The 23,591-nt window shown below is 39.8% G+C and overlaps 1 protein-coding gene across 22 annotated transcripts in view; it reads right to left on the reverse strand.

Moving 5' to 3' along the window:
- Window positions 1-18,551, reverse strand: part of SOCS5 (suppressor of cytokine signaling 5) — a 66,251-nt gene extending 47,700 nt beyond the window's left edge. For 2 of the 22 annotated variants that reach the window (XM_063713701.1, XM_063713693.1), the window contains exon 1: window positions 16,974-17,212. Coding sequence is in view for 2 of the 22 variants with exons in the window: in XM_063713703.1 (XP_063569773.1) it covers window positions 3,690-5,081 (1,392 nt within the window). In the remaining 20 variants the exon portion in view is untranslated. The other 20 variants (XM_063713700.1, XM_063713699.1, XM_063713695.1 and 17 more) reach the window with 17 other exon arrangements.
- Window positions 18,552-23,591: the final 5,040 nt, after the last annotated feature.

The following is a 23,591-nucleotide window of genomic DNA, read 5'->3' on the forward strand; positions in this document are numbered from 1 at the left end:
ATTAACTAATTAAGGCCGCTAATAAAAAAAAAATTGAAAGAGATGTAAGTTACAAACCAACAGGAAAGATAAAATAGAATCATAAAAAATAATCCATCCAAAAAGAGGTAGAAAATCAAGGAAAAAAGAAACAACATCAACCAACAGAAAACAAATAGATGGCACATTTTCATTCAACTATATCAAAATTACATTAAGTGCAAATAGTCTAAACCACTGGTTGGCATGGGGGCATGACTGTGTTCCAATACAATTTTATTTACACAAACAGGTGGCAGGCCAGATTTAACCTGCCAGCCACAGTTTGCCAACCCTGGTCTAAACACATCAATTAAAGGAGAGATTATCAGACTAGGTAAAAAAAGCAAGACCCAACTACATACTCCCTACAAGAAATCCACTTTAAGTATAATGATATAAATAGGTTAAAAGTAAAAGGATGAAAAAGATACATCATGTAAATACTAATCGAAAGAAAAGTTTGTATCAGACAGAGACTTCAGAACAATGGAAATTACCTGGGATAAAGAGGACCATTTGATGATGACAGAAGAGTCAATTCATCAACAACATTTAATCTCCAATGTGCATGCACTCAACAGTGCTGTAAACTATGCTTGAAATAGGAAACAAAACTTAATAGAACTGAAAGAAGAAACAGACAAATCCAAAACTGCAGTTGGAAACTTCAACTCTCCTCTCACAATAGTTGACAGAACCATAGACAGAAAATCAATAAAGATGTAAGATATAAGAAGATCAGACTAACCTAATTGGCATCTACAGAACACCCCACCTAGTAACAGGAAAATAAACATTCTTTTCAAGTATACATTGAACGTTCACCAAGACATACCATATGTTGGGGCATAAAACAATCAAAAAGTTTATATTGGTTGAAGTTATTAGGAGTATGTATGTTCTCTGATCACCATGGCATTAAATGAAAACACAGTAACAAAAGGATACCTGAAAAACACCAAATATTTGAAAATTATTTGGAAACACTGTTTCAAACAACCCATGGGTCAAATAAATTACAAGAGGAATTTAAAAATATTTTGAATGGAATAATAATTAAATCATATCAATATCTGTGGGATGCAGCTAAAGAATGCTTACAGGGAAACTTATAGCTTTAAATGTTAATAATTGTTTTTTAAAAGGAGTTTCGAAAATCAATGATCTAAGCTTTCACTTAAAACTAGAGAAAAAAGAGCAAATTAAACCTAAAGTAAGGAGAAGGGAAGGAATTAAAGAGCTCAAATCATGAAACAGAAAACAGGTAAACCACAGAGAAAAAGCAATGTCAAAAGTTGGTTCTTTGAAAGGATTTATGAAATTGATATTCCTTTCTCAAGTTAGATTAATCAAGGGGAAAAAAGGAGAAAAGGCATCCAATCTCAAGAGTAAAAGAAGGAATAGATCCTACTGACATAAAAAGGAAATACTGTTTCATAAAATTTATAATTTATTTTCATGCTGATAAATTCAACAGATTCTCCAAAACACAAATTACCAAAACAGACATAAAAAAGAAAAAGAAAATCTGAGTAGTCTTATATTTGTTTTAGACCCAGAGACTCACTCTGTCACCCACCCTGGAGTGCAGTGGCATGATCACAGCTCACTGCAGCCTTGACCTCCCAGGCTCAAAGGATCTTCCTGCCTCAACCTCCTGAGTAGCTGAAACTACAGGTGTGCGCCACCACATCTGGCTAGTTTTTAAATTTTTGGTAGAGATGGGGTCTGCCTGTGTTGCCCAAGCTGGTCTCAAACTTCTGGGCTCAAGTGATCCTCCTGCCTCAGTCTCCCAAAATGCTGGGATTACAGGCATGAGCCACCATGCTGGGCCTATATTCATTCTTTTATAAATTAAATTCCTTAATTAAGAACTTTCCACAAAGAAAACTACAGGTCCAGATGGCTTCATTGATAAATTCCATCAAACATTTAAGGAAGAACATGAATTTTACCCAAACTCTTCCACAAAATAAGAGGAAACGCCTCCTAATTCATAAAAAAAGTCAGCATAACTCTGATACCAAAACAAAAAAAAAAACTATAGACCAAGAATAATCCCTCATTGAATCTAGAGGAAACAAAACAAAAAGCAAAAACAAAAACAAAAAAACAACAATACATTTCAACCGAGTTTATCTCAAGAATGCAAGGTTGGTTTAATAATCAAATACCAATCAATGTAATTCACCATCTTAATAGAATAAAGAAGAAATATCACATAAGCATCTCAATAGTGCAGACTCATTTTTTAAGAAAGCTGAACAGGCTGGGCGCAGTGGCTCACGCCTGTAATCCCAGCACTTGGGGAGGCCAACGCAGGCGAATCACAAGGTCAGGAATTCAAGACCAGCCTGGCCAATATGGTGAAACCCTGTCTCTACTAAAAATACAAAAATTATCTGGGCGTGGTGGCACACGCCTATAGTCTCAGCTACTCAAGAGGCTGAGGCAGAAAAATCGCTTGAACCCAGGAGGCAGGGGTTGCAGTGAGCCAAGATAGCGCCACTGCACTCCAGCCTCGGCAACAGAGCTAGACTGTGTCTCAAAAAAAAAAAAAAAAAAAAAGCTAAACATCCACTTGTGGGGAAAAAAAAAAGCTCTAAGCAAAGAGAACTTCTTCAATCTGATAAAGGGCATCTATGAAAAATGTATAGCTAACATATACAATGGTGAAAGAGTTCTCTCTACACTAAAAAAGATCTAAATAGAGCTATATTATGTTCATGTTAAGATGTTAATTCTCTCCAATTCATAGATTCAAATGCAACCCTAATAAAAATTCCAAAAGGCTTTTTTGTAGATATTGATAAGCTGATTACAAAATTTATGTGGAAATGTACAATACCTAAAAAAAAGTCTAAACAATCTTGAAAAATAAGAACTAAACTGGAGAAGTTCTATTACCTTATTTCAAGACTTAATGCTGTGGTAAATCAAGACAGTGTCATAGTGGCAGAAAGACAAATAGATGAACAAAATAGAGTTTGGCGACAGATCCACACCTACTCCATTAACTGAGCTTTAACAAGGTGCCAAAGCAATTAATGGGGAAAGGAAAGTATACTGTGTTGGAACGATTAGCTATCTATACGGGGGCAAAAATCTAATCTTAACCAATAAATCAGCCTCAATACACAAAAATTATCACTATAAAGCATCTGGAAGAAAACACAGGATAATATCTTCACAACTGTGGGGGTGACAAAGATTCTTAGACAGGACCCAGAAAAACACTAGCATAAGAGGAAATATTGATAAAATAGACCACTAAATTCAAAACTTTTGTTCATCGAAAGATGCCACCAAGACAGTGAACAGTCAAGCCACAGACTGGGAGAAAAATCTCTAACACATTTATGTGACAAAGAAGTTGTATCCAATTAGTATACAAATCCTAAAACTTTTTTTTTTTTTTTTTGCTTTTCTTTTTTTTTTTTTTTTTTCTTTTATTATTATTATTATTATACTTTAGGTTTTATGGTACATGTGCGCAATGTGCAGGTAAGTTACATATGTATACATGTGCCATGCTGGTGCGCTGCACCCACCAACTCGTCATCTAGCATTAGGTATATCTCCCAATGCTATCCCTCCCCCCTCCCCCCACCGCACAACAGTCCCCAGAGTGTGATGTTCCCCTTCCTGTGTCCATGTGTTCTCATTGTTCAATTCCCACCTATGAGTGAGAATATGCGGTGTTTGGTTTTTTGTTCTTGCGATAGTTTACTGAGAATGATGATTTCCAATTTCATCCATGTCCCTACAAAGGACTTGAACTCATCATTTTTTATGGCTGCATAGTATTCCATGGTGTATATGTGCCACATTTTCTTAATCCAGTCTATCATTGTTGGACATTTGGGTTGGTTCCAAGTCTTTGCTATTGTGAATAATGCCGCAATAAACATACGTGTGCATGTGTCTTTAGAGCAGCATGATTTATAGTCCTTTGGGTATATACCCAGTAATGGGATGGCTGGGTCGAATGGAATTTCTAGTTCTAGATCCCTGAGGAATCGCCACACTGACTTCCACAAGGGTTGAACTAGTTTACAGTCCCAGCAACAGTGTAAAAGTGTTCCTATTTCTCCACATCCTCTCCAGCACCTGTTGTTTCCTGACTTTTTAATGATTGCCATTCTAACTGGTGTGAGATGGTATCTCATTGTAATTTTGATTTGCATTTCTCTGATGGCCAGTGATGGTGAGCATTTTTTCATGTGTTTTTCAGCTGCATAAACGTCTTCTTTTGAGAAGTGTCTGTTCATGTCCTTTGCCCACTTTTTGTTGGGGTTGTTTGTTTTTTTCTTGTAAATTTGTTGGAGTTCATTGTAGATTCTGGATATTAGCCCTTTGTCAGATGAGTAGGTTGCGAAAATTTTCTCCCATTTTGTAGGTTGCCTGTTCACTCTGATGGTAGTTTCTTTTGCTGTGCAGAAGCTCTTGAGTTTAATTAGATCCCATTTGTCAATTTTGGCTTTTGTTGCCATTGCTTTTGGTGTTTTAGACATGAAGTCCTTGCCCATGCCTATGTCCTGAATGGTAATGCCTAGGTTTTCTTCTAGGGTTTTTATGGTTTTAGGTCTAACATTTAAGTCTTTAATCCATCTTGAATTGATTTTTGTATAAGGTGTAAGGAAGGGATCCAGTTTCAGCTTTCTACATATGGCTAGCCAGTTTTCCCAGCACCATTTATTAAATAGGGAATCCTTTCCCCATTTCTTGTTTTTGTCAGGTTTGTCAAAGATCAGATACTTGTAGATATGTGGCATTATTTCTGACGGCTCTGTTCTGTTCCATTGATCTATATCTCTGTTTTGGTACCAGTACCATGCTGTTTTGGTTACTGTAGCCTTGTAGTATAGTTTGAAGTCAGGTAGCGTGATGCCTCCAGCTTTGTTCTTTTGGCTTAGGATTGACTTGGCGATGCGGGCTCTTTTTTGGTTCCATATGAACTTTAAAGTAGTTTTTTCCAATTCTGTGAAGAAAGTCATTGGTAGCTTGATGGGGATGGCATTGAATCTGTAAATTACCTTGGGAAGGATGGCCATTTTCATGATATTGATTCTTCCTACCCATGAGCATGGAATGTTCTTCCATTTGTTTGTATCCTCTTTTATTTCCTTGAGCAGTGGTTTACAAATCCTAAAACTTAACAGTAAAATGACATAAAATTGGTAACTGGTTAATGTCTTGAACAGACATATCAGTAAGGATGATATGCAAAATAGCCTATAAGTACATGACAAAATGCATGACATCGATAGTCACAAGGAAAATGCAAATTCAAACCACAATGAGATATCCCAGTAAGATGACTAAACCAAATATTGATGATAATAAGAAACAGAACTCTCACAGATTGCTAGTGGGAATGTAAAATGGTAAAACTATCTCAGAAATTAAATTGTTCTGCAAGTTTCTCATAATGCTAAACATAGACCTGTTTTAAAACCCAGCAATTCCACTTCATGTATTGACCCAAGAGAAAAGAAAACGTGTCACAAAAAGACTTATACAAGAATGTTCATGGTAGCTTTATTCATAACAGTCGAAAACTGGAAACAATCTTTCCCACAATAATAATATTCATATAATGGAATACTACTCTACAACTAAAAGGAACAATTATTATATGTAACATGGATGACCCTCAAAAACATGCTGATAAAAAGAAGCCAGACTCAAAAGAGTACATACTGCATGACTCCATTTATAAAAAATTCTAGAACAAAGTTAATCTTCAGTGAAATAAATCAGAACAGTGACTGCAGCCATGGAAAAGGAGAAACAGCAAGGACTCAATGGGAAGGGAGCACAGGGGCTCTTTCTGGATGACAGAAATCATAAATTACAAAGACGTATTAATTGTCAAAACTAATCTTGAACTTAGGTATTTCTTGAACCTGGTATATCCCTATTTAGATCTTTAAATTTTCTTTTTTAGTGTAGAAAGAACTCAGTCTTTCACCACTGAATATGATGTTAGCTATAGGTTTTTAATAGATGCCCTTTATCAGACTGAAGAAGTTCTCTTCTATATTTAGTTTGCTTAGAGTTTTTTTTCACAAGTGGACATTTAACTTTCTTAAGGTTATTAAAGATATTTGGTGTATGGAACTGTATATACACTTAATATCTGTGTATTTCACTATATGTAAATTATACTTCCACTTTTTAAAAAAATTAAAGGAGGCCAGGCACTGTGGCTCACACCTGTAATCCCAACACTTTGGGAGGCTGAGGCGGGTGGATCACGAGGTCAGCAGTTCGAGACCAGCCTGACCAACATGGTGAAACCCTATCTCTACTAAAAATACAAAAATTAGCTGGGAGTGGTGGCACACACCTGTAATCCCAGCTACTCAGGAGGCTGAGGCAGGAGAATTGCTTGAACCTGGGAGGCGGAGGCTGCAGTGAGCCGAGATTGCGCCACTGCACTCCAGCCTGGGCAACAGAGCGAGATGCTATATAAAAAATAAATAAATAAATAAAATAAAGGAAAACAACAACCAAAAACTGAAATTCTATCTTCTTACTCTTTGCCCACCCTCTAGAACAGTATTTCCTAAACTTTGGTCTGAGGACCACATATATCAGAATCACTTGAACCCTTGCCTTAACTTTTACTGAAGCAGAATTCAAGCATGGGGGGGCGGAGACTGGAAATCTGTATTTTAAAAAAGAGCCCCAGGTAATTCTCATGTCCAGGAAAGTTCAAGAATTGCTGTTATAGAAGTATCTAAGGAGAAAACAAAAAGATACAAGGGATTTTAAAACAGTACGTAAATTAAGTAATCAGTGCTATAAACATCATAAACTATAACAGTTGTCACTGAAGTCCTAAATTGCTATTTAAATTATGTTATAGTATCCTATGTTCACGTTCAATTTTCTACTTAGTGCTTTAGGGAGTTGCAATTCCAAATTTTAGTCTTCAATCATCTAACTACCCAAATTTCTCATTAATCCCAACTCAAAACATGCATTTTAGATAAGAAATCTTGTTCACCAGGTCCTTCACTTCCCTCTGCTGCCCCACCCTTAATGTTCTATTACCTTCTTGGTACTGTTTTTCCCAACTCTTAATAGTGTTATTCCTACTTTTCTCTGCACAGCCTTGTCTTTCTACCTCCTTTAAAACCGAACCCAAAACTCATCTTTTCCACTAAGTGCTAAACACCACCTAAGTCAGATACTTTCCAAATTCCCTTCAGCACCTGAAGATCTTCCTCCTAACAGACACATTTATTTTACTGAAATTGGACACCTCATCTTTATGACAAATTAACTCCATCCCTTGCTTAGAAAGCAGAACCTTTGGGGGAGAACTGAAAAGATTACAGCCTCTTCTCTCAAGCTATTTTTATTTTTCCCTCTTTGAGTTGCTCTAAGGGGCTGGAGAGGTGGAGAGGTAAAGAGGCAAAGTGCTAGTTGCTTAGGGATGCTCTGGAATAGATACTAAAGAAGGTGAAAGCCTGTAATCGCAGCACTTTGGGAGGCCAAGGCAGGCGGATCCCAAGGTCAAGAAATTGAGACCATCTGGCCAACCCAGTGAAACCCCGTCTCTATTAAAAATACAAAAATTATCCGGGCGTGGTGGTGCATGCCTGTAGTCCCTGCTACTTGGGAGGCTGAGGCAGGAGAATCTGCTGAACCCGGGAGGCGGAGGTTGCAGTGAACCGAGATGGCACCACTGCATACCAGCCTGGCAACAGAGCGAGACTCTGTCTCCAAAAAAAAAAAAAAAAAACTTCAGGATTCAGTATCTGTTCAGAGACCACTTCACCAGCCCAAAGAAGCAAACACGGATTCCAAAAAGAAACTCTAGTTGAGGGATAAGGATGTATATTTGCCTAAGAATCCTGTGTTGTACTGGATGGCTAGCCAGGATTCTGAAGGCAGGAAGAAAGATCCCAACTGGTACAGTGTTTCAAGGACACTCAAATATTTCTGGCTTTCTGGCAGCAAGTATTTTTCTACATTTTTTGTAACAGAGTTTGGGGTGGCAATGGGTAAGAGGTAAATATTATGAAATGTCTACACTCTTGAACTAAGTACCAGTAATGGCAGTTACTTTTTGTTCTGAACGCATTATCATTTAGATATTATGGGCATTACTCATCTATTTTCATAATTTTCAGCTACAAAGTATATGCCTTCAAAATCATATCTATAAACCTGACCACGCTCCTGATCCAGACCCATATTTCCAACTGATATTGTGGTATCATTACTTACCTAAAAAGCATTATCACTTATCTGAAATTAAACTCAGTATTCTCTCTCTCCCAGACTTGCATATATTCTATTGCCAAGCCAGGAACCTTAGACTCATACTCAACTTCTAACACCTTCTAACATTAACAAAATCTGGAGGACTCAAACTTTTAAGTATCTCTGAAATCAGCAGTGCTCTTGTCTCCAACCCCACTACAAAGTCCTTAATTCAGACCATCATATAATTAGTCTCTTTCTTGAACTAGAGCAGAGCCTTAAATGTCATCCTTGACTGTCATCTATCTACCACAAGCCAAAGAGAATTGCTTCATTCACTCACCTTGCCATGCGTATTACAGACAGTCTCTGACTTACAATTTGGTTAAACTCACAACCATTCTGTTTTTCATTTTCAGTACAGTATTCGTTAAATTATATAAGATATTCAACACTTTATTATAAAACAGACTTCGTGTTAGATGATTTTGCCCAACTATATGCTAATGTAAGCGCTCTGAGCACATTTAAGGTAGGCTAGGCTAAGCTATGTTGTTTGGTAGGTTAGGCATATTAAACGCATTTCTGACCTAATGATATTTTCAACTTAGGATGAGTTTATCAGGACTAAACCCACTGTAAGTCGAGGAGCATTTGTATTTGCTCAGTAATTATTTGGTAAATGTCTCCAATCTTTTCTCCTCCAGACTATTCTCTTTATGACTGCTATGATCAATTTTCTAAAACACAAAACTGTTTGTTTTACTTCCCATCTATAAAACTAAATAAAAATCCAAACTCCTATACGGCTACATACAAAACCCTTCACAATTTGTTCCCCTCCTGCCTTGGTCCTAGTCTGATTTCCTAATTTTCTTTTGTACTAGTTTAGAAAAATCAAATAGCATCTTCCTCCTTAAACACTCTATGTCCTTTCATTTCTAATAATCTACAATAAATAGTAACTCAGTCCAGCTTATTTCATTTTATGAGCACTCTTATACTATTTACAATCATTAGCTAAACCTATACAGAAGTAATGAGTGAAGAAACAATCAGACAACACACCAACTCTCAATTAGCTTATTTTCATAGCCTTATTAACATGGTCAATATAGACTAAATGAAAGTGATTAAAACGTTTCAACTATCTCCTGAGCTTCCACTTTACAGTAAATTGATGTTAAAATTCTTCCGTTATAGATGTAATACCTACCTTTGGATTGACAGGCAGAAAGAGAACCATAATTCAACTTTCTCCACATTTGTCCTTTTCCTCTCATCTTTAACACCTCCCTTCCCCACTTCTCCTCCTCTACCTTCTGTGCTAGTCCTGCCACCTAAATTTTCACTGCATCCTCTTTGTCCACTCTTCAAAAGAACATCAGTATTCCTCTATCCTCATCTGTACAGCGTTTAAAATTTGTAAAGCATTTTTACATATACTTACTCACTTGATCCTTACAATCTTACTCTTTGAGATTCCAAAATCAAATGCTGCCCTTGGTACTTTCTTATATTTTATCTCAATTTTGAGGAAACTGAAGTTCAAAGAAGTTCAGTGACTCATCTAATATACTGCTATTCCCTCTGCCTGCAACTCTACAACCCCTCTTCACCGGCTGATCTCTCAAGACAGTTCAAGCTTTCATCTACCTCCAGGGCAAGAAGCATGTTATGCTTATTTCCATGTCATCTTAATGTTTTTCACATTACTACTTTATACCACTAGAACAATCCAGGTCTCTGGACTCCTATTCTGGTGACTTTTCTATTAAACAATATTTTCCTTGTTAATTAATGTTCCTTTTATTAATGTAACCATTCAGCATTTTATAAAGTCAAGGGGAGAAATGTCAGGGGTCACCAGAGGTGACTAAAACTGTACACCAAGACATTCCTAGCTTTCCTTAAAAATCAAGAATTTAAGGAATGTCTCTAAATCCTCTCAAAGTATTTAGATACCATCCTTGTGGTAAAATGACATCCAAAGCTGACCATAGCAAAGAGTAAAAGAGCACTTCACAAACCCTAAATTAAATTATTACAAGTTTTAAGTGCTGCCTCCTAATATCCTGGGAAATGTCTAGGATTAACAATCAAAAGACTAGCACATTAGACCCAACTCTACCACACATGGGCTGACTTGGGAAAGTCACTTAACCTTCCTGTGTCAAACGTGCTCTTCTATAAAATGAGATAACGCCACCTACCTTTCTGAACTAAGAGAATTAAACGAAAGAGCAGTCATAATAAATCACTTAGCCTGGAACATAATAAACAGTCAAAATATGATAACCCCTTTATTATTTTTATATAACATCATTTTTGTTTTCAGAACCATGCCCAACAATGTTTAACATATTCTTGGACTTTCTGGCCCAGCAACAACCACAATAAATGCCTTCAAGGAAGTCATCTACATAACTTCTGGATCCCCTTCCTGGGTCACAATTCAGGTCCTATAAATATAATTTGGAATATCTTCCCCTAAATGCATTATCTTGTTCTGTGCCACATGAAAACTCATCAGAGGATATTCCTGTAGCTTCTCCTTGCTGGCTTGGCTTTTAACTACTGGACAGCACATGGAGTCAGCTGCAAATCTGGCAACAGTCACTGCCAGTCCGTCTTTTAAATCATTTATAAAAATGTTAAATAAAACTCATCCCAGTACTGATCACCTGAAGGATAATGGGGTTGGACTGCTGTTCTCATGTAAATAGCCAACGTCAAAAACTAAATAATTAGATAAATGAGCTCCCCTTTGGCCACATGCATATTTTAACCCAGAAGAAAGTGCTTGAGCTTCTCCTTAACAGATTATATTTAACATTCAGTGGGTTTATCCTTTAGCGTTAAGTGTATTTCAGACGCTTTCCTGTCTGGTAATCTGTAGGAAAAAACAAACTCAGTTTCTTCACACTGTCCTTCAACAATCAACACAGAAGACTTTTGTGACCTCAAAACATATGTGTAGGGATTTCTCTCTACCGAAAAGCAAGTAATCAATTCTAAAGCAGCTACCAACTGGCTGTCCTCTAATTCAAACCAATTCTGACACCAGCTACACCTAGAGACAGCGTGAGATTGCACAGGTTGAGGACCCAGACCCAAAAGACTGAGCCCCACTTCCGATGCCAATCCCAAGCTCCATTATTTTACCTGTGCTTCTGACCAACCGGCTATAAACTGGGGTTCCTACAACCCTCTCCTTGAGTTTGATTAATTTGCTAGAGCAGCTCACAGAACTCAGGGAAACACTGTAAAGTAAGTAAAAGTGTTTTAAAACACTTTTGCTGGTTATTACAAAACGTATTTTAAGGATACAAATAAACAGCCAGAAGTAGTGACAAATACAGCAGGGTCTGGAGTGCAGGAGCTTCTGTCCCCATGGTGTTGGAGTGTGCCATCTTCCCAGCACATGGATGTGCTTCCTGGATGTTCACCTTCCTGGAAGCCCCTAAATGTCTGGCCCTTCTTTTCTCCCCAGTGGTTGGGAGGTGGAGTTGAAAGCACCAACCCTCAGAGCCCAAGGCTGATTTCCCTGGAGGATCAACACCTCCAACCAGTGCTTACCTAGGGACTTTCCAAAAATAGCCTCATTAACATATGCCCAGGTGTGTTTGAAAGGGCTTGTTGTAAATAACAAAAGACTATCTTTCACCTTTATTGCTCAGAAGCTGTTTCAGAACTGCTTCAGGAACCAAGGATAAGAGGCCAACTACTTCAACAAAAGATATTCTTACTGCTCTAGTCACTTAAGAAATGATGAGGCTTACAGGAGCTGTGTTGAGCCAGGAACCACTGCCGAAAAGCAAACTGTATACAGTACATAATAATATTACATCCTGATACAAAGACGTGCCAACCTGTGGGATTCAGGATTTACACTAGGGCTAAATTCCTACAAAATCCAGTTTACCTCAACACTTTTCTCTACCCAGCCTCCGATTCTCATCCTAACTCCCCTTCCTCCAACTACCTACCATATACGCAGGTCTAATCTGCAGTTCCCGTATCATTTCCATTCCATCATTCTAGTTCTTATTGTTCCATTTTCCCTATATCTATTATTTAAATAAGCTTCCACCCTTTTAAATTTCTTGAAATACTTCTAACTCAAGGATACTGCTCAGAATAGGAAGACTGGACATTGTTCCTGTTTATGGTCATCTTCAAATAAAATAAGGAAGTCAATTTAAAGACAATCCCAGAGCACATAAGCCCATTTCAAATACAATTTTAAAAAAATTATCTTCATTACTGCTTCCTCTTACTAGCTTTGATAAAAAGATTACTGTATGAAAGCTCATCAAAGTAAGGTAAATTTAATTTTGGTGTTAAGCAGCATATGAATCTGTGAAAATATATTCTTGCTATATTATATTTTATAATACAGTATGGTCTATCTGAAATCATTCCCTACAATTTTTCACCTACATGTAAAGGCAGGCAACTAATTTTCAGGTCACTAAGATGCAAATTTATCCAATATTAACACGAGTCAACAATCCAGCCTAATTACCCTTTCAAGATTACTTCTGCTCCAACCAGATTCAAAAGCCCTCCCCGCTCCCCTTGAAAGTAGGATGCGTGGCTGACTCAGATGAAGAATTTATAAGATGGACAATGCAAATAATTCATATTTTCCCTCTTTCATTCTCTAACAACTGCACTGAAGCTAAGAAAGTAATTTGTACAGTCCACACCTACTCAGTTCACATAACCATGAATTTTAAATATGAATAACAGTCCATTCACAATGGCATAATTATCTTTAAATGTATAAAGAAAACTCCAACCTAATGAAAAAATGAGCAATGGTTGGTTATATTTTAACATGACATGCCTTCTAAAACCATATTTAACTAATTTATTCACATGATTAGATTATGTAATAGACTTGAAGAAAGTACCTATGAAATTCCTAAAAGTATGTCATGAATGCAATAAATGTCCAATAAATTGTGGTAACTTCATAATCCTTATTATGAGAGTTAACCAAAAGATTATTAGAAATTGGTCACTCTTCAAACACTAAAATTCTGTATCAGTGAAAAAAAAATAACTGTGAAAACTTGTGATAGCTACATGTGACGTTCTTAGCCCTGCTAGCATCACTTTGGACTCAAGAGTTGGCCCAGGTGTTTATCATCTGAAGTACCACCAACAGCATGCCTGCCTGAGATCTAAAACAATAGCAAGACTATTACTAGTACAATAACATTGCTTTTGAGCTATAGCTTGTTTTTAATTTTAATCCCTCACCTGTAAAATACTCACTTCAATGAAACTCTACAAATAAGGGCAATTAAAAGACATTATGTGAGATACACTGAAAAAATAATGAAAATGAATGTTAAAACATAGTCATTAAAAAAGAGCTCTTGCATGACAGATAAGAAGTTACATATTGTGACAGAAGGCAAAGATGCTGTAAGGAAAGACCACAAAGATGCATGAGAATCAAAGTTAAAAGGACTACAAATGGAAGAAGGGCCGTTACAAAAGCAACAGAAAAACCTGAGAAGGCAGAACCACAGAACACCAAGAGAAATTCACCATTCTTTAAGTGATACACCATTAAGAAGGATTCTGAGATAACTTATGACTCAAACTGTCACCGTCAAAAACATTTGCTAAAACACATGGTCATGACACTAGTTGGACCTGGGTTACAGCAAATTAAAAAGAACCATATGTTATAAAATTGCAGTCACACACATTTTATCACTAAATCTCACAGCTTAATCAATGAAATCATCAAAATATTCGTTTAATAGAAAACAGGGTTCAATGATTTTCCCATGGTTCCACTGGCAGAGAAGAGCTGAGATCAATAATAGACCTTATAAATTCCTGACTTCCTCACCTAAGCGTACCCAGCAGGTCTCTAGTACTCTAGTACTGTATTTTCACTAGAATACCTGCAAATCAATTATTAATATTTTTGTTCTAGAATAATGAAACTGCAACAAGGATCTCCCAATGACATTCAGAAACAGTAACACATTCACTCTAATTTGATATGCAGACCTAATTAAAGGTCTAAGGTAAGCAGAGGAAGGAGAGCAATACCAAAAATCAGAGCATCATTTGTACCAAGTACCCCCTTACCGAAGGAGTATGATTTGATCGTGCATTTTTCTAGGAATTTTTGTAACTTGAAAGTGCGTGTACAGCAAGGAAATAAATGGGCACACAACTGCATGCTTAGATCTAACGAACCACAGAGAATAATGTCTAATATTTGCTGTACCCTTTCTATATAGTAGGCAGGCACGGTTAAACCTCACCACTATGCTGTGAGGTAGGTACTTTTAACACCCTCCCTTTACTAATGAGTAAACTCAGGCACACAGTGGTTAAATTACTTGCCTAAGATCATGTGAAGGGGCTGGGATACAAATCCTCTTTCTCTATTACAACTATGATAGGAATGATGTATTCATAATGATCATGTAATTCTACTCTCTTTTTAAAGGTACTAAACCCATTTTAACAAAACCCCCACACTAACTGAAAATAATAATTTTCACATAATTTACTTTCAAAATATAAAAGTCTTCTGAATTTTGAAAATCTTTTAAGCAATTAATTTTAGCATAAAAATTATAGAATGCTAAACTACTCTAGGGCATTCATTTAATATTTTCATCTAAATGACAGTTTGTCGCTTTCCAATGACAGGGAACTATCAGCACTAACACTAACAATGCAGCATATTGTTTTAAACTTAAACAAAAGCTCACCCAGTTTTACAAAATTTCACGGATAAAAGTAGTCAACTCAAACTTTTTCATCCTTAGAAGGGAACAAATCACAAATAATCCAAAAACCATTCACAGCTGGCACGAGAATGTTTTAGAAATAAACAATGTGAAAGTGATAAAGAAATCTCTGGACTGGAGTCCACAGACCTGCCCACCAATCCTGGCCCCACCATTAAATAGCAATTTAATCCCTTCAACTGCTCTGGGCCTTGGTTTCCTAATCTGCAAAATATCATCTCCATGGTCTACCCTTCCAGCTCTAGAAGAAATGTGACTCATACACATACATCTTTTTTCCAAGCCTCCCATTCTCATTCTGTTTAGTTATTACTACTACTTCACAGCCAGTGAGTCTTACTTTTCCTTAGTTCTACAAAAGGAGAAAACAGCCCAATCTAAACAAAGGTGATAGGGGAAAGCTTTCCTAACCACTGGTTTGCCATAGATGATTCTCAAGGTGAATAATGTAGAAGCTATTATAATGTTAAAAGGTGTTGGTTTCAATATTTTAGGCTACTGTTTTGTAAGCCAGTACATTCTCCCTGAGGACGAATAGTAAAATTCAAGGACAATAGGGAGAAAACATATATAATTATCCATTAGTTATTCAAGAACTAAGAAGGTGCCAACTGAAAATATTAACACCTTTTTGCAGAAATGTTTTCTCTGATGGATAAAAGGGCCAAAATATGATATACAAATTTTTCCAAAATATGTTTAAGTACTAATCAGCTTTCATTTTGTAAACTCTAAAGTACTCTACAAATGTAAAAAATTACTAACATATATAAAATTAAGAAAATATTCATAAGATTAAAGATCTCTTCTCAGTGAAATGTAGAACCGCCACGGATTGCCACAGAGGTGCACTCTGGGGACCACCACTGCCTAAACCCGGTGTACATTTTCTATGTTCTCAAGAGTGCTATATAAATGAAAAATTATTAAAATTAAACTAAACAACTGACATTAAGATTACCAATTGTTAGGAAACTCAACCTGATTTTAGTATTGCTTAATAGAGCTGCTAGCTTACCACCTCCTTCCCAGTCAACACAAGTTAAAATATTTTAAAACTTATATAGAATCCGTAGTTCAATTTTGCATGATCTTGTAGAGAAACGAAAGTAAGGAAAAGAAAGAATGTGAATTACTTATTAGTCTTCTAGAATAAAAGTCAGTAGTACATAATAGCACAATCCATTCTAAATGTTAAATAGGGAAGAAGTAAGCCACCACTAATGGATAGAGAAGTTGCTACAAGAATTTCAAGGTGTAGTTATGGTAATTTCCAGAAAAACTTGTGACTGATAGAATACCATCAAACATACACATACATTTTTCAATAAAAGATAACTGACAAAGTCCAGCAGCCAGGCACCCTTTAGTTGGAATGCCACAAGAAAATGTCAAAATTTCCTTCTGACTCCAATCCCTCAAGCCTTTCAAAGTTCGGAACCAAACCAAGATGTACTTACACTGTTTTTTAGCATCCTTCTTTAAATGCAATTCCCTCTCCACAAAAATCACTCCGCTTCTGCTACTCGGATGCCCAAACCCCACATCAAAGACTCTTAGGAGCCCAAGTAGTTCCAGAGGGGTCTTCCAGCTCCCGCTTCCGCATCCCTTACCCACCTTGTTAGTTAAACCTCCTAGGGCACTCAATTCATTTCCCACATCTGTACTCGTTGGTTCCCTCCCTCATCCCCAAGAGGATCTTTTCTCCTCGACCTTGAAGACCCCCAGATCGGGCTCTTGGAGCCCCAAGTGACTTGGTCGGTGCTCCCTTCCCTGCAGCCTGCGTAACTGCTTCAGTCTCCGGTGGCCTCCCCGCGACCCACCACGACCCCGATCACGGATGCCCTCCTACTGGCCCCGGACGACCCCCTTCCCCTTAGGAACCCCACGTTCCTCCAACCAGAAAAACAATTCCACAGAAATGCATCGAGAGCCTACTAAGCGCAAGCTCCCACTGTGAGCGGCGTGGTCTGCACGGGGCTCGCGGCCCGGGCTAGCAGTCCTTTTCCCGGCCAGCCCATCCCAGCCCGAGGCCGGCGCTGCCTCCGCCAGGGTGCGGGGGCGACAGCCGGGGGCGGAATGCGCCGGGCGCGGGCACTGGGGCACCCAGAGGCGGCCGCGGACGACGGCGCGGGGGCCGGGGAGCAGGCGGGCCAGGCGCAACCGCGGTGACACTCACCGTTCGGGGCGCGCGGGGCGGCCTCATCCAGGGCACCTGCGGCCAGGCAGGACGGGCCCGGACGGCGCAGTCACCGACAGGGCGAGACCGCCTGCCCTCCGGTGCGTCCCGTCCCCTCCGACTGCCCAGCGAGCGCAGCGTCGCTTCCTCCGGACGGAGCCCGAGGACCCCAGCTCCGCCGGATGCCCCCGCTAGCCCCCCCTTTCCCTGCCGCCTCCCCCTCTTCACCCGTTTCCCCTCCCCCCTCCCCCCAACCCCCACCAGAATGGAAAATACCTCCCGGGGCGGGGGGCGGGGGGCGGGCAGGGGCACGCCTCTCTGAAGGGCAGCCTACCGTGACCAATAGCAGGCAGGGCTTTAGAGGGGCGGGATTCCTAGCGGCCAATCCGGAGGCGGGTAGGTGAAGGCCGAAGGAGGGAGGCAGGGCGCGAGACGGGGGCGGCCCGGGAGTCAGGGAGGTCTGGCCGCTTGGGTGCGCGCTGCGCGCGGCTGCCATTTTGGAGTCGGGCAGCTGCGACGGCTGCAGTGTCCAGCCGGGGAAAGGGAGGAGCCAGTCAGGTGGGAGAGAGGCGGTCACGTGGACCTGAGAGGCGGGGTAAAGCGGGCTGCGGCCCGAAGGGAGGGGTCGACGGCGGGGAGTCTCGGGGGTTGAGGGGGAATGTCACGTGGTCGGAGAAGGGCAAGCGATGGGCTTGTGGGTGGAAGGTGAACCTGAAGTAGGAGTGGGGGGAAAGCTTTGTCCCTGGTTTCAAGTCTTAGGGAGAAGGAGAGGAAAGTGCTGAATGGAGGGCGTGAGTGCCAAGTAGGAAAATGTGAATGAGTCTCCCTAGCGCCCTTCAGCATGGAGCCACCCAGTTAGCAAGTTCCAAGACCCACGGGAAACCGGGCACCTCCTGCAATTCAAGTATTCCCATCCCCGCCCCCAGGTGCCACAAAAATGACTCACAAATCGAAGGGAGGGGTGTCGGTCTCCGTCGTTTCGTCTGCATTTTATATGGAAGGGCCCCCTCCCTGGAAATGGCTGAAAGGGTGGAGGAAGAGAAGCATAGTTTACGCCTGCAAGGGCTCTTCCCGCTGGCTTTTTTTTTTTTTTTTTTTTGGTAGACAGTGTCTTCCTGTGTTGCCCAAGCTAATCTCGAACTCCTGGGTTCCAGGGATCCTCCTACCCCGGCCTCCCCTCCCAAAGTGCTGGGGTTACAGGCGTAAACCACCATGCCCGTCCCCACTAGCCTTTTAGAAACCTTGTCGTCGTTCACAAACTTACCAGTCACTTGTTAAGTGTTAGACATAACCTTGATCATGTTCCAACGCCTCAACTTAATAAACCAAAAAGCTCTCCTGTGAGACTGTCTAGCTCTCATCCTTTATTTCAATTCATCCCTCAAGTACTGGCCAAGTTATTCTCCCAACTAATCCACTAAAAAGTGCTTCTGTTAAGGCTCGCAGTGACACCCGTATGACCGGGTTCAAAGGTCGATTTTTAGTCATCCTGCTTGGTCTCCTGCAGTGGATTTTGTGGACTACATGAAGCCTTTTTCTCTTCCCTGATGCACCCCTCACCCCACTTTTCCTAACACCCTAAACCCTTAGATTGTCTTTCTGTTCAGTTAGCCTTTCTAAATCTGTTCTCTGTTGACTCTACGCCCAAGGATCTGACCCTCAGTCCTCTACTTAGTGGGCATGCAGTCGTTTCTGTCTCTGCCCACTGGGTAATCTGACCATTCTGATGGCTCAACAGCTGAATGTATATTTAATGAAGTCCAGATCTGCCTCTTGGCAGATGTATATATAAGTGCCTCTTGGGCATCTGCACTTGCAAGCCATGATGTCTCCACGTGGGACCTCATATACCCTCTGAGGTTCACAAAACCTGCTCCTCCTTCTCATCCGTTCCTTATCTTTTTTTGATGATAACAACCATCCGCTTACTTGCCCAAGCCAGGAACCTGGGAGTAACCTTTTATGCCACTTCCTCACTGCTCTAACATCTCCCTACCTCTTCTAACTTTATTGTGTTGGTAATATTTACTAAATGCTTTCTCCTGTTCACTTCTACTGCCACTGCCACTGCCTCACCTGCATCATTTATTTATCAGGCCAGTACTTAACTGAGCACCTTACTATGCAGCAGGCATTGTTTGAGATGCTCAGGATGTAGTGGTGAACAAAACTGACAAAGTTCCTGAGTGGGACAAAGCAAATGGTAAGAGTAAATTAGTAAATAAATGAGATAATTCAGAGAATGATAAGTATTATGAAGACAATAAAGCAGGGAAACCAATAAGAACTTCCCAAGTTGTTGCTCAGCTCTTCACTGATGTCCATTCCCCCTTCCTTCTGCTTTCTTCTTACTCTCCAAGAAGAAATTGCCTTGATCCTTTCACCTAGTGTGTTGATTCCATGCCCTTTCATCAGCCAGGACTTTCCTCTATCTTTATGTTTTTATATTACAGCTACCTGAATACAAATCCCTCAACTAGATGATAAGCTATTTGAGGTCAAGGATTATATCTTACACATCTTTGTGCCCCTACGGTGCCTTAGCTCAGAATAGGTGCTCACAAAATGAGTGTTGAATGAATTGGTGAGCCCCCTGACACCTCAAACAGGCTACCACAAAAGTATCTCCAGCCCAAATCAGAATGAAAAGGTCAGTGAACTCACCTACTTGAGTGTAGTGGCGGTGATGCCTGAGGGCAGGGGACAGAATTATGAATGATATCACCTGTTTTGGTCCCTTCCCGGCCTGGGACTCCATGATCCTGTGCCCCATGTGTGGCAGTAGTTGCTTCATAAATGCTACTTTACTTGACAGTGCCAAGTACATGCAAGCAATTTAAAAGTACTCTTTGTTTCTGATGATGAGCTTCAAACCCAGAGAACCCTGGGTGAACTGCCAGGATAGGCCCTGCAGGAGAAGGCTGCAGTTGCCACTTCACTTTGTATTTCCAGGCCCTTGGGTATTGCACCTCAGTAGGGAGCAAGATGTTGCCAGTTCTGTCATAGTCATTGTAATTAAATCCAAGTTCTGGCAAAGGGCAGTACGTAATTATGAAGTATTATTATGGTTTTTATCATTATTAGGCACCCAGCTGCCCAGCCCAGGAAACCACAGTAGTAAAACACTGAGAAGCCAAGCTCCTTTCCCAGCTGGCATGAACCAATACCAGGTGTATTGGCACATCATCCTGCAGCTTCACACTCATCAAGATGAGACTTTCTGTCCCCTCTTTTTGGCAAAATAAAATTGTAAATGAATGGAAAGAGGAAATGTAAAGAAAGACCTTTGCCACCGCCTCTGAATCAAATTCCTTTTTTTATCCCCTAAGAATGATCTCTCCTCATCCACCTATTTATTGCATAAATCTTTTTCAATTTTATCCTTGACCTGCTAGCTTTGTAAACATCGTTCCACAATTACTCCTGAGAATATATCCCACTGTATTAGGGTGAGAGTACAAAGCACAGGAAAGAGTGCTTTCACGTTCAAGAAACTAAAGAGACTAAATATTTAGGAAAGGATAGTCAGGTTTGACAAGAAATTTGCCATGTATTGAGCACCTACTCAATGCCACCACTGGCATTTTCACATATACTATCTGACTTAATTCATACCACCCTGCAAGGCAGGTTTCATTATTCCCATTTTCTTCAAGGTCACAAAGACTTAGTAAGTGATGGAACCAAGATACCAACATACTTATGTAAGTTTGATGATTGTATACTCATAGTGGATTTGTCCATACTGGTAGCTGAATAGAGGTAACAGATTTCTGTTACCTCTTTCTATCAAAGTAAAAATGGTTTCTTGTATACAATAGATTTTAAGCTGAGCACTGAAAGGACAGTTCATAAGTGATGCTGAGGGAATTATGCCAAATGAGGAGGCCAAATTGGCCATAAGCCTAAAATTAATCAATAAGGAAAGATTTCTTGTTCAGCGATGAGTCACATTGTATTCTTCAAGTACTTTTGTTGTCTCAGCCACACCAAATGTGGAAGTCAACCCATGTGGCACTGAGTTGGCAGGCACAGGCTGAGGAAGAGTGTGCTCAGGGTGGAGGCAGGTGGTTTGGGGAGGGAATAGGTCTTTGAATGGAGGGATCCCCCAATGGCCAATAAACTGGCACATCTAGCAGTGGCTTCTGAAACAACTGAAACCATGGCAACTTTCTTTGCTGCCAATCACTTGTTTTTAACTGATGTGTGTAGAACAATTTCCCCTTAAATAGTTATATAGTTAAACTTAGTTAACTATATAACTTAAGTAGTTAATTTCATCTTTAAATAGTTTAATGTTTGTCAGTTTTTTAACTATTCAGTACGTATATGTTGTACAAGGCAGTTTACTTCTACTAATTTTAGTGGGGTTTTCTAAGGGATTTAAGTGGTAGTAAAATAGACATGTTCTAAGTGTACCAGTTTAATCTGTTTTGAGACATACATAACCCTGTAACTACTACCATAATCAAGAAATAGAATATTTGCATTACACCAAAAAGTTTCCTTGTGCCCGTTTACAGTAGGAATTTTAATAAAACTTGTATTTTGATGACTCTAAAATTTAGATCTCCAGCTTAAACCTTGTTTTCGAAGTCTAGAACCATATTTTTAGCCAACTGCTCGACATACCTACTTACCTATTACAAACAAGCATCTCAAACCAAACATGGCTAATGGTAAATGCTTTAACTACAAGAAAACTCCCATCCCCCGCCTACCATTTCCTTCTCAAACCACTTTTTCTGCACTCTCCAATATGGTTGAGCTAATCATCATTTATCAAAGTCACATATGCTAGAAGTTGTCCAAAATAATCTTCTCTTCCCTCTCTTCCACCTCCCAAGGTCAATAAGTGACTCTAACTCACACATACATTTTTTAGTAAGTATTTTCCATTTTCACTATCCTCATTCAGACACTTACCTCACTTGCAAGATCGCAAAAACTCCTAACTTGTTTCTTCATGCTCCAATTCATCTACCAATCTGCCACTCTAATTTTCTTTTGAAAGCCCAGATCTGACTGTTTCAGTCCCCCGCTTTCATGGACTACCCAACTACATACAAAATGGCACAAAATTGCCCCAACCTTCCCTACTGGACCTCTCTGCTACCCACTACAGAGAATGTGCTGTTCATTTTCATCTTTCTGTGTTTTTTCATCAAATCTTTGCTTAAAATGTGACTCCTTCTTTACCTGAAAAACTCCTGTCTGTCCTTCACAGCCCCATTTAAATGACTTTTCCTCAGCAAAGTCTTTCCAGACTTTTCCAATAAAAATAGTCCTCTCAGTCACACTTAACCTCCTATAACAGGTTGCACATACATTTATCACACTAAATAGACATGGTGATGAAGTAGAACAGGAGACCTGAGTCAGAAGATCTGGGCTTAAATTTAAAATCTCAGTTATTTGCTATGTCATCCAAGACAAATCACATAACCTCTCTGAGCCTTGGTTATTTCACATATAAAATTGTAATAAAACCATAGTAATACCTTACCTCATGGGACCCTTGTGGTGATCAAATAATTATAAATATGAACATGATTTGCTTTATGCAGATATTAGATATTATAATTACAGAACTATATCTCCTGATAGATTTTGAGTGCCTTCAGTAAAAAACCAGTGTCCAATTATCTTTGTTTTTTTTGTTTGTTTGCTTTGTTTTTGCTTTTCTGTTTTTTGAGACGGCGTTTCACTCTTGTTGCCCAGGCTGGAGTGCATTGGCACAATCTCAGTTCACTGCAATCTCCACCTCTCAGGTTCAGGTGATTCTCGTGCCTCAGCCTCCCGAGTAGCTGGGATTACAGGCACCCGCCACCATGCTCAGCTAATTTTTTGTATTTTTAGTAGAGACAGGGTTTCACTATTTTGGCCAGGCTGGTCTCAGACTCCTGACCTCAGGTGATTCACCTGCCTCGGCCTCCCAAAGTGCTGGGATTACAGGGGTGAGCCACTGCACCCAGCCTGTCCAGCCATCTTTATGTGCCTTCTACCTGACATAGTGCCTAGGCCTCCCTAGATTGGTTTATGACATAAATTATTGTTTTTTGTAGAATCGTGTTCTCCCAATTAGTCCCTCAATTAACTCTCTTAGCCTACTTTCTTTTTTTTATTTTTTGAGACAGGGTCTCACTCTGTCACCCAGGCTGGAGTGCAGTGGTGCAGTCACAGGTCACTGCAGCCTCAACCTGCCAGGCTCAAGCATTCCTCCTGCCTCAGCCTCCCGAGTAGCTGGTACTATAGGCACATACCATCATGCCCAGCTAATTTTGGTATTTTTTATAGAGACAGGGTCTCCCTGTGTTGTCCAACCTGGTCTCCACCTCCTGGACTCAAGTGATCCTACTGCCACAGCCTCCCAAGTG

Source organism: Pongo abelii, chromosome 12 (genome assembly GCF_028885655.2).
Source record: "Pongo abelii isolate AG06213 chromosome 12, NHGRI_mPonAbe1-v2.0_pri, whole genome shotgun sequence".
NCBI classification, from domain to species: domain Eukaryota; kingdom Metazoa; phylum Chordata; class Mammalia; order Primates; family Hominidae; genus Pongo; species Pongo abelii.